The sequence below is a fragment of the Vigna umbellata genome, chromosome 5 (genome assembly GCF_029865625.1).
Source record: "Vigna umbellata cultivar VRB3 chromosome 5, Vumbellata_1.0, whole genome shotgun sequence".
NCBI lineage: Eukaryota > Viridiplantae > Streptophyta > Magnoliopsida > Fabales > Fabaceae > Vigna > Vigna umbellata.
The window spans coordinates 31668644-31679913 of NC_142169.1; the positions used below are offsets into that span (position 1 = coordinate 31668644).

The window sequence follows — 11270 nt, forward strand, 5'->3', positions numbered from 1 at the left end:
AAATGACGCCACTTTTAGTATAAGTAATCTTTTGTGTTAATTATTTTTTTAATGAAACATTTTTATTTCTATCTATCAAATTGTACAATCTATTATTAATTTTTTAATGAAACATTTTTATTTTTAAATAACTACCTTGGAAATAGAAGAGATGCAAAAATAATTTAAAGTTATAATGAGAGTATAACTTGAACACTCCCTTATTCACCTAACCCATTTTATTTTCTTAAATAAGATGGAATCTATTCACTTTGTTCACAAAATCTATAATGAGAACACGTTTTTTACACTCCACTTGTCTAATCAATTTCATTGCTTTGAAGAAGCAACATGTAGTCATTTTCTGGTCAAAATTAAAAAGATAAATATCTTATTTTAAAGTTTTTTTTTTGTGTGGAAAAAACTAAAAATATAATATCAAATTTAATAACTAAAAATGTATATTTGTTATATAAATAAACTAATCAAACCATACACAATTACGTACACTGCAAACATGAGTCTCTATTCCGAACTTAATTAGGCATGTCCACTCTGATAATAAACAATAAAATCGACAATACATTTTGTATTGAAGTGAAAAATAGGTCTTGCTCCTAATTACTTTTACAAAGCTTTTAACTATTTTCTTTTATTGTTAAGGTCAATGTTGACACTTATTTTTCATTGCATTTTGTTGGTTTGCAGGTGTCGAGAGCAGGGTTGATATACCAGTTGGAGGTGGTCCTAGAACCTTCCAGTTCTGTGCCTACAATGCTTATTCCAGTATTGTATAAGACGAAGTGGACGATATAGTCCCAACCAAAGTATAAAACAATCATTACGTCAATAGCTGATTCGTTATTTGTACCACAATTTTATTTCTGTAACCTTTTCATAATAAAAACATGAATAAAGTAAAATACAATAAAATAAGGTAATAAAAAAATTATTTAAGAAATGTACTAGAAATGCAATAAAATTAGCATTTTATATATATCTTGACTAATTAATTTACCTGTGAAATGATATGTTTGCATAGTAAATAGATGAAATAAACATGTTTTGATCAATGGTTTTAAAGATGCTATCATATATGGAAATTTACAATAAAATTTATGATACAGTAGAAAGAGAATTAACGTAAAACTGATATATAATGGAGAATTTGCTGACGTTTAATTTGGCAATTTGCTGAAGCTCTTATAGTGGAGAAATAAGGGCACGAAAGAATGAGTTAAAAATTTATGCAGAGATAAAGGAGAAGCAACTATACGTGCATAGATAAGGGCGTAATGACACGTACTTTTTGGTGTGGCGGCAGATGCACTAAGTCTGGTTGAGAATCTTTGTGCAATGAGAGATACCACGCGTGGCCATCAATTATATTCATAAAGGTAAGAAGAAATTTCGGGCACCTTTAGTGCTAATAGCCACATCATTAACGTCTTATTCCAAACTCATGCTATAAATACCCTGAAACTTACCCCTCCAACTACAACCTTTAATCAAACTTCATATTTTCTTTTCTAACAAACACAATCACTCTCATATTCCCATATTTTCACGTAAAGTTATAATGCATATAATTTTACTCGTTTTAATAATCACTGGGACAGTCGATGGGCGAAAAGTTCAACATTTTGGTGGTGTTGGAAATGGTCGAGCAGCAGATGGAGGTTTTGGAAGTGCAAGAACCGGCACGGGAAGCAATATAGGCAGCGGGGGAGGAGCCAAAATTGGTGAAGGAGGCAGCATAAGTGCCGGTGGAGGAGGAAATGTAGGTGATGGTGTAGGAGTTGGTGATAGTGCAAGTGGAGGAGGTAATGTAGGTGGTGGTGTTGGAGGAGGTGGAAGTGTTGGCATAGGTGGAAGAGATAACATAGGTGGTGGTGTTGTTGGAGGTGGAAATGTTGGTGCAAGTGGAGGTGGAAATGTTGGTGCAAGTGGAGGTGGTGTAGGTGGTGGTATTGGTGGAGGTGGAGGTGGAAGCGGTAATGTTGGAGGAGGAGGCAAAATAGGTGGTGGTGCGGGAGGAGGTGAAAATGTCGGAGTAGGTGGAAGAGGTAGCATAGGTGCTGGCATAGGTGTTGGTGGTGGTACTAGTGGAGGAGGTAATGTAGGTGGTGGTGTTGGAGGAGGTGGAAGTGTTGGCATAGGTGGAAGAGATAACATAGGTGGTGGTGTTGTTGGAGGTGGAAATGTTGGTGCAAGTGGAGGTGGAGGAGGTAGCATAGGTGGTGGTGTAGGTGGTGGTATTGGTGGAGGTGGAGGTGGAAGCGGTAATGTTGGAGGAGGAGGCAAAATAGGTGGTGGTGCGGGAGGAGGTGAAAATGTCGGAGTAGGTGGAAGAGGTAGCATAGGTGCTGGCATAGGTGTTGGTGGTGGTACTAGTGGAGGAGGTAATGTAGGTGGTGGTGTTGGAGGAGGTGGAAGTGTTGCCGTAGGTGGAGGAGGTAACACAGTTGGTGGTGCCGCTGGAGGTGGAAATGTTGGTGCAGGTGGAAGATGTAACATACGTGGCGGTGGTGTTGGAGGTGGAAGCGGTAATGTTGGGGGAGGAAGCAACATTGGTGGTGGGGCAGGAGGAGGTGGAAATGTTGGTGTAGGTGGAGGGGGTGGTGTAGGTGTTGGTGGTAGTGCAAGTGGAAGAGGTAATGTAGGTGGTGGTGTTGGAGGAGGTGGAAGTGTTGGCGTAGGTGGAGGAGGTAACACAAGTGGTAGTGGTGCTGGAGGTGGAAATGTTGCTGCAGGTGGAAGAGGTAACATAGGTGGTGGTGTTGTTGGAGGTGGAAGCGGTAATGTCGAGGGAGGAGGCAACATTGGTGCTGGTGCAGCAGGAGGTGGACATGTTGGTGTAGGTGGAGGAGGTAGTATAGGTGGTGGTGCCGCTGGAGCTGGAAATGTTGGTGCAGGTGCAAGAGGTAACATAGGTGTCGGTGTCGGGGGTGGTGTTATTGGAGGTGGAAGTGGTAATGTAAGGGGAGGGGGCAACATAGGTGGTGGTGCAAGAGGGGGTGGAAATGTCGGTGTAGGTGGAGGAGGTGGTGTAGGTGTTAGTGGTAGTGCAAGTGGAGGAGGTAATGTAGTTGGTGATTTTGGAGGAGGTGAAAGAGGAAACATAGGTGGTGGTGCTACTGGAGGTGGAAATGTTGGTGCAGGTGGAAGAGGTGGCATAAGTGGTGGTGCAGGAGGTAGTGTTGGTGGAGTTGCAGGTGGAAGCGGTAATGTTGGGGGAGGAGGCAACACAGGTGATGGTGCAGGAGGAGGTGGAAATGTTGGAGTAGGTGGAGGAGGTAATATAGGTACTGATGTAAGAAGTGGTGTGGGTGTTGGTGGTGATGCTAGCGGAGGTGGTACTGTAGGTGGTGCTGTTGGAGGAAGTGAAAGCATTAGTGCAAGTGAAGGAGATAACATAAGTAATGGAACAAGTGGAGGTGGAAATGTTGATACAAATGGAAGCAGTAGCAGCAATGGTGGTGTTGATGACGGTGGAAGTAAGTAGAGGAAGTATCATAATAGTGATGGAAGAGATAATGAAGCATTGGTGAAAGTAATAATGTTGATAGAATAAGTAACATAAGTAATGATGCTAAACAAGGAGGTAGTATAAGTAATGGTTCAATAGAAAAATATTACAATAAGAGTGAGTTGTATTGGTATTATAATTCTAGTAATTGAAAGAAGAAATAGATGTTCTATAACTATTCATATATATATATATATATATATATAATAATGATAGTTATTTATAGTTTTCAATATTAAGGTTTTAGTATTTATGTACAAGAGAAATAAAATCATGTTGTGATATGTTAGACAAAAATGTTATGTATATTGTATCGATCTATCTGGATCATAAAAATAAACTCAGTGTGATTTTATATTTACCAGAGATCATATTGCTTTTATATATATATATAAAGATCCACTACATAATGGGAAACTGAGCCACCTATCGAAATAGGTTATTGGTCCCACACGTTGCATATTTTCATTAAATTCCATAATTGTTCTTTTTGGCAAATTTACTTAAGCAAATTTGAAACCTAAATTATGAAACTAGACAAATTTAAAAAGCTTACATAAATAGGTAAGTTGTTCAGGGTTCTCATGATATGGTACGAAGAAATCACGTTCTTTGCAGACAATTTCCTCCAAATCAATTGGTCAAAGCAGAAGTCGTAAGAAGTCGTAAGAAGTCGTAAGGACCTAGATGACTTTCAAGTTGAAGATGTGGGGGGTGCACATATTACCAATTTTAGTTTAAAGTAATACCAGATGAAATGACTTCTATTTGGAGTGATGGTTAGGGGTAAACGATTTCCATTTCTCATAATAATCTTGATTGATTACAAAAATCTTTTATTTCTTAAATGCACAATTGTAATTGATTAAAATATGAATGCATATTAATAATAATCTTTTAATACATATTAATGATAATCTTTTAATAAAAAATGATATACAAGTAAATTAGTAATAGAAAACAATAAAAACTATAGAGAAGTAAAAGTTATTGACCAAATGGATATGTTCTCCTATAGTAAGAACATTTTTTAGTTTATCCCTTTTTTTATAAATTCAAGTAATAGTTGGTAATGAAAGCAAAGAAGCAAAACTGTGAAACAAAATTTAGGACAAGGTGAAGAAGAGCATTAGAGAGAAAGTGAAGCGCAAAAGTAAATTGAGGGCAAAATAACAAAACTATCTAACCAATATATAAAAAAGTTCTCCAATATTACATTTCTGTCACTATGCTACTTCTATAACTATTGTAGGTACAATCAATATAAAAAAACGATTTTTATACATGTCTGAGTATTATAAACATATAAATATTTATTATTTATTATATTTCTGTCACCAGTATCAATTCTAACTACAATAGATATTGATTGGTCAAAGAACCACTTTCTATATCTAATTAACTTTAAGAAATATAAACTATCGCATATAGTTTGCACTACTGCATAATTAACAACTTCTATTACCAAAACTAATCTTCTCACTCAATTTTCTTATAGAAAAACTCCCATTACAACAAATTTACTCTATATATTAACTGATTCACATGTGATATTAATGTGTTATTTATATCATGAATAATATAATTTATAAACTCGCGATAATATTTCAAACCCGACAATAAGAAGTAGATGCAGGTGGACTAAATAATTCTGTGTTAAAAAAACATTTTCCAAGATAAATAGTTTTACGAATGAAAGAGGTTATTCGGTTGAAAAAATGAGTCATTGGAAGAAGGAAACAAAAGGGATAAGAGATTAGACAAGAAGTTTGAAGTCACACTCCACCACTGCCAACGACCCCACTTACAGCTACCATTCTCTGCCTCTACCTGTTTTTGCTTAATGCAATCCAAGTTTTGGAACTCCCTCTTTCGGTGCCACAATTCAAATCAAATGTTGCTTACTGTACTCTATATACTAACCATTTGAGACACTCTCCATTCATCAACTTGCCTTAATTACTCTCATGTTCTTCATATCTTCATCTAAAAGTTTTAAGTCTCTTTCTCTTCTTTTCGTAACCCTCCACTCTTCCATTTTTTCCCTGTCCTACCATAAATATAACCGATAAAATGAATGAGTGTCTGTAATCTCCCATCCATCGCTTATAATTTCACTTTTTCATTCCTTTCATAGTGGTAATGGTCACCAAATTGGTATACATATCCCACTAGTTAGCTAGTTTTCTTCTCTGATTCTCAAAGTAAGGTTTATTGTCTTTGTCTTTATAGTTTTGAATCGTTTTGTCCTCTGTTCTTCTTTGTTCTTGTTGTTCGTTGTTTATTCTCCATGGCTCCTCCGAACGATCCAGTGAATGCCACGTTAGGACTGGAGCCATCGGAAAAGGTTTTCGACTTATCTGACGGGAAACTCACCGTGAAAGGTGTGGTATTACTCTCTCACGTACCCGAGAACGTCACTTTCAGTTCCTTCTCCTCAATCTGTGTACCTCGTGATGCCCCATCTTCCATCCTTCAACGTGTCACTGCCGCGTCGCACAAAGGTGGCTTCCTCGGATTCTCCCATGTTTCACCCTCCGACAGATTGATAAACTCCTTGGGAAGTCTCAGAGGTAGAAACTTCCTCAGCATCTTCAGGTTCAAAACATGGTGGTCGACCCAGTGGGTCGGAAATTCCGGTTCAGACTTACAAATGGAAACTCAGTGGATCCTCATAGAAGTCCCCGAAACAGAATCCTATGTCGTAATCATTCCCATAATAGAAAAAAGCTTCAGGTCGGCGCTTCACCCTGGCTCTGATGATCATGTTAAGATTTGCGCGGAGAGTGGTTCTACTCAAGTGAGAGCATCGAGTTTCGGTGCAATTGCATACGTCCACGTGGCTGAAAACCCTTACAACCTGATGAGAGAGGCCTACAGTGCTCTCAGGGTTCACCTTGACTCGTTTAGGTTGTTGGAGGAGAAAACGGTGCCAAGAATTGTTGACAAATTCGGGTGGTGCACTTGGGATGCGTTTTACTTAACCGTGAACCCCGTTGGTGTTTGGCATGGGCTTAAGGATTTCAGTGAGGGTGGCGTGGCTCCGAGGTTTGTTGTCATCGATGACGGTTGGCAAAGTGTGAATTTTGATGATGAGGACCCCAACGAGGATGCTAAGAATCTTGTTCTTGGTGGGGAACAAATGACTGCGAGGCTTCATAGGTTTGAGGAAGGTGACAAGTTTAGAAAATACCAAAAGGGTCTTCTCTTGGGTCCTAATGCTCCTTCTTTCAACCCGGAGACGATAAAGGAGTTGATTTGGAAGGGGATTGAAGCTGAGCATTTGGGGAAGCAACGTGCTGCAGCTATTTCAGCTGGGGGTTCGGATTTGGCCGAGATAGAGTTGATGATTGTGAAGGTGAGAAAGGAAATTGATGATCTCTTTGGGGGGAAGGGAAAGGAGAGCGACGAAAGTGGAGGGTGTTGTTCTAAAGCGGTGGAGTGTGGTGGGATGAAGGACTTCACAACGGATTTGAGGACTGAATTCAAAGGTTTGGATGATGTTTATGTGTGGCATGCGCTCTGTGGCGGATGGGGTGGTGTGAGGCCAGGAACTACACATCTTGATTCGAAAATAATACCATGCAAACTCTCTCCTGGTCTTGTTGGGACCATGAAGGATCTTGCAGTGGATAAAATAGTGGAAGGTTCCATAGGGCTTGTTCATCCTCATCAAGCTAATGATCTCTACGATTCCATGCACTCTTATCTTGCCCAAACCGGTGTTACTGGAGTCAAAATTGACGTCATTCACGTGAGCTTTATTTTACTTTATTTTTCCTATTTTTAGTCTATTTTAACTTTGACTCTCTAGCATGACTCTTTAATCAATTACTCATTAACTTTGACTGTACATGCAGAGTCTTGAATACGTATGCGAGGAATATGGAGGCAGAGTGGAGATTGCCAAGGCTTATTACGATGGGTTGACAAACTCCATAATCAAGAATTTCAATGGAAGTGGAATCATCGCTAGCATGCAACAGTGCAACGATTTCTTCTTCCTTGGAACCAAACAAATTCCCTTTGGAAGAGTTGGTAAGCATTATTCTATTTACTTTTGATGAATTTTATTGCTATATTCATAAGATATGCAAGGAAAATGAAATTAAACGAATTTTAAGAAAACAAAATTGGCTACAGGGGATGACTTTTGGTTCCAAGATCCGAATGGGGACCCAATGGGAGTGTTCTGGTTACAGGGGGTGCACATGATTCACTGTTCCTACAACAGCTTGTGGATGGGACAGATAATTCAACCCGATTGGGACATGTTTCAATCGGATCATGAGTGTGCAAAATTTCATGCTGGTTCAAGGGCTATTTGTGGTGGTCCTGTCTATGTGAGTGATAGTGTTGGCTCTCATGATTTTGATCTCATTAAGAAGCTTGTCTTCCCTGATGGTACCGTGCCCAAATGCATATATTTTCCCCTTCCAACAAGAGACTGCCTTTTCAGGAACCCTCTCTTTGACCAAAAAACCGTTCTCAAAATTTGGAACTTCAATAAGGTATTTCTGTCATTGTGCATTTTTTACATACAATAAGGTATTTCTAACAACAATTTTGTTCATTTAATAGTATGGAGGAGTTATTGGTGCTTTCAACTGTCAAGGGGCTGGTTGGGACCCAAAGGGGAAGAAATTTAAGGGTTTCCCAGAGTGTTACAAAGCAATATCATGCACTGTTCATGTAACTGAGGTTGAATGGGATCAAAAGAAAGAAGCAGAACATATGGGTAAGGCAGAGGAGTATGTTGTGTACCTCAATCAGGCTGAGGTACTGCATTTGATGACCCCCGTGTCTGAACCACTGCAATTAACTATTCAACCATCCACTTTTGAACTTTATAACTTTGTCCCAGTTGAAAAGCTAGGTAGTAGCAACATAAAATTTGCACCCATTGGGCTAACGAACATGTTCAACAGTGGAGGCACAATTCAAGAATTGGAGTATATTGAGAAGGATGTTAAAGTTAAGGTTAAGGGTGGTGGGAGATTCCTTGCTTACTCGACTCAATCTCCAAAGAAGTTCCAACTGAATGGTTCTGATGCTGCTTTCCAGTGGCTGCCTGATGGCAAACTGACTCTCAACCTTGCTTGGATTGAAGAGAATGACGGGGTTTCTGATTTGGCAATTTTTTTCTAGGTTTAATTTTGTGTTTCTTATGTTCATAGGCTTCAATGTTGTGTAACATAAAGTGGTTGCCCTTAAAATGTTGTTGTAAAGAGTGAACAAGTTTGTTTTAATGTAATAATAGTTCTGTTGTTCGTATTACAAACTTGAATTGATGAAATCTCCTCACTACAACAAAAGCTTTAATTATCAGACTTAAAAGCAACAATATAAATTTGATTCCGTTAGTCTTCAATATTTTCTGTCTGCCCTGTTTTCCATCATCTCAGTTTACTACTGTATTTAAAGGTGTGATTGTAATTTTAGCAGAGAAAATGTTTCATAAATGTGTAAATACACTTGAGTGCATTGATTTTTAAAATAATGAGTTTATGATTCACATAATTGAATCTGTCGAACTGTACATAGTGGTCTGGTTTAATTTTCCACACTAGCATGAAAGTTAAAACTGTGATTTCCATAAAAATAAACTGTGATTTCACATGCCAATACTTTCCGTCAGAATCTTATTTAGCATTAAATGATCCAAGTGATTCCCATCTCAAGTATTCCAACTTTGAATGAGAGTGACCGTACAACTACAATATATTTATTATATTTTTAAGACCAAAATCAATGGAGATAGAAAACAAAGTACTAGGATAAATGGGACAGTTTCATTGATCTGTTGCCAATTGTCATGGTGATTGGAATACGTGTTCCAGTGAGAGCAGATCTAAGTGTCACGCAAGTTCGAGAGTATTTGAAGCAAACAACACCTGTGACTCTTATGTAGTAATGTGGACAATAATAGGTGTGTGGATGGACCGTTTTTGAATAAAGTTTTATATTATTCTGTGCATTCGTCTCCAATGTTGCCGAGAAGAAGCAACCAGAAGGCCTTATGTAAGACTTGTTGTTCTAAAGTTGCAATTATGTTATAAAAGTACCTGTAACTCTGATTTCCATTCCCAACTCCTACCACCAACTACTAATCCGCAACTAATTTGTTTAATACATTTTTAATTGCAATTCTATATTAAAAATATGTTTGTTTATGTAAAATTGAATATATATATATATATATATATATATGATAATAATATTAAAAGATAAAAAATAAATAAATTAAAATATTGGCAACGATAATTAAAGAGAATTAAATATTATGCATTATAACAAGTTAACTAGAATAACTTATAACTAAAAACTGATTTTTTTTAAATAAAATATTTTAAGCTATCTTAATTAACATTTTTATAAATATCAAATTAATTGAATAAATTAGTAATAATAAACACATTTCAGATAATTGTTTTAAAACAGTTTAATTCATAAATTGTCTGTAATAGGTGCTGCAATTGGATGAGGAAACAAGACAGCACTTGAGCCTATCGAATAAGGGCTAGGCCTGATCTAAGTTCTGGACCTGGATTTTCAGGTAACAGAGAACTTGAGATTTGGAGCTTTTCTTCTTACACCTCCAAATTTTACTATGATGTTAAATATTGTGATGCTAAATATGTCCCTTCGAAATATGTATAAAATATTATATAAATAAAATAATTAGTATTTAGTGCTTACCAAATGTATTTATTATGCAGAATGATATATTTACTAAGACCTTGCACCACCGAGTCATTTTCGAAACAATAAGGTTTTCTCTCTTCTTTCGTCGTATTCTTCTTTTAATGGGATTCAACTTCTTCTGATTTGTTTTCCTTTATTTTTGTTCTTCTCCTTTGAAATTCCATTTATTTTCATTCGTCTTTGTCCATATACACGTATTTTATTCGTTTTTGTTGGTTTTACTTTTCATTCATTCATGTGCACTTGAAATTTGATTTTTATTTTTATTATATTTTGTATATATTGAATTTTGAAATTTGATTTGCAAACATATTCAGCTAATTTCGAAATACATAGGATGAATAGATTTACTAATTACTGAATTTTGAAAGAACAAATTTAAAAATTCGATTTACAAAAGGAAAAATGTTTTTTTAACAATTTTATTTTGACAACTTTTTTACAAAATCTTACGTGATAGCGTATTGTTGATCCGTTTCAAATATACAGACCAATAAAATAGTAACACATAGTCTGTTATAAAAAAATTGTTAAAAAAAGTTATTAAAATATAGTGATTCAGAAGTAACAAATTTTGAAATATAATTTATTGGAAAACATTAGATTTTAAAATACAATTCAAAAACCAACCGGAATACATTCGATTTAGAATCTCACTAAAATTTTGAAATTCAGTTTAAGAAACTCATGAGATCTTGAAATCCGAACTCACAATATCTTAAAATCTTGTTAAGTTTTTTTTTTCAATTAAAAAAAATAACAATTCTTTCTAATTCAAATTTAAATAAATTTCACTTTAATATTAAATTTCAAAAATAATTTAAAATAAAAAAACATATAATATAAACAAAATACAATTTAAAATTATCTTAAATTCTAAATATAAAACAAAATTAAATAAATTGATGAGTGAAATCAAATCAATATAAATTCAACTCAAATAAATCTAAATCCAATTTTTAAGGAACCAAACTCAAAATTAATTCTATCAAAATTTCAATTTATTTTTTCAATATATAATGAGACAAATTAACTTATTTGACAACTCTACTTAAAC

At 36.0% G+C, this 11270-nt stretch overlaps 2 protein-coding genes across 2 annotated transcripts; both read left to right on the top strand.

The window, feature by feature from the left end:
• The first annotated feature begins 1462 nt into the window (after positions 1-1462).
• On the top strand, positions 1463-3865 carry LOC124838987 (uncharacterized). The gene has a single exon (XM_088115439.1). It carries the CDS (start codon positions 1559-1561, stop codon positions 3482-3484), a length of 1926 nt encoding a protein of 641 aa, XP_087971565.1. The 5' UTR covers positions 1463-1558; the 3' UTR covers positions 3485-3865.
• Positions 3866-5368: 1503 nt separating this feature from the next.
• Positions 5369-8789, top strand: STS (stachyose synthase). The gene is made up of 4 exons (XM_047314719.2): positions 5369-7262; positions 7369-7546; positions 7652-8019; positions 8090-8789. The coding sequence occupies exons 1-4, from the start codon at positions 5799-5801 to the stop codon at positions 8654-8656; spliced, it is 2577 nt and encodes an 858-aa protein (XP_047170675.2). The 5' UTR covers positions 5369-5798; the 3' UTR covers positions 8657-8789.
• Positions 8790-11270: the final 2481 nt, after the last annotated feature.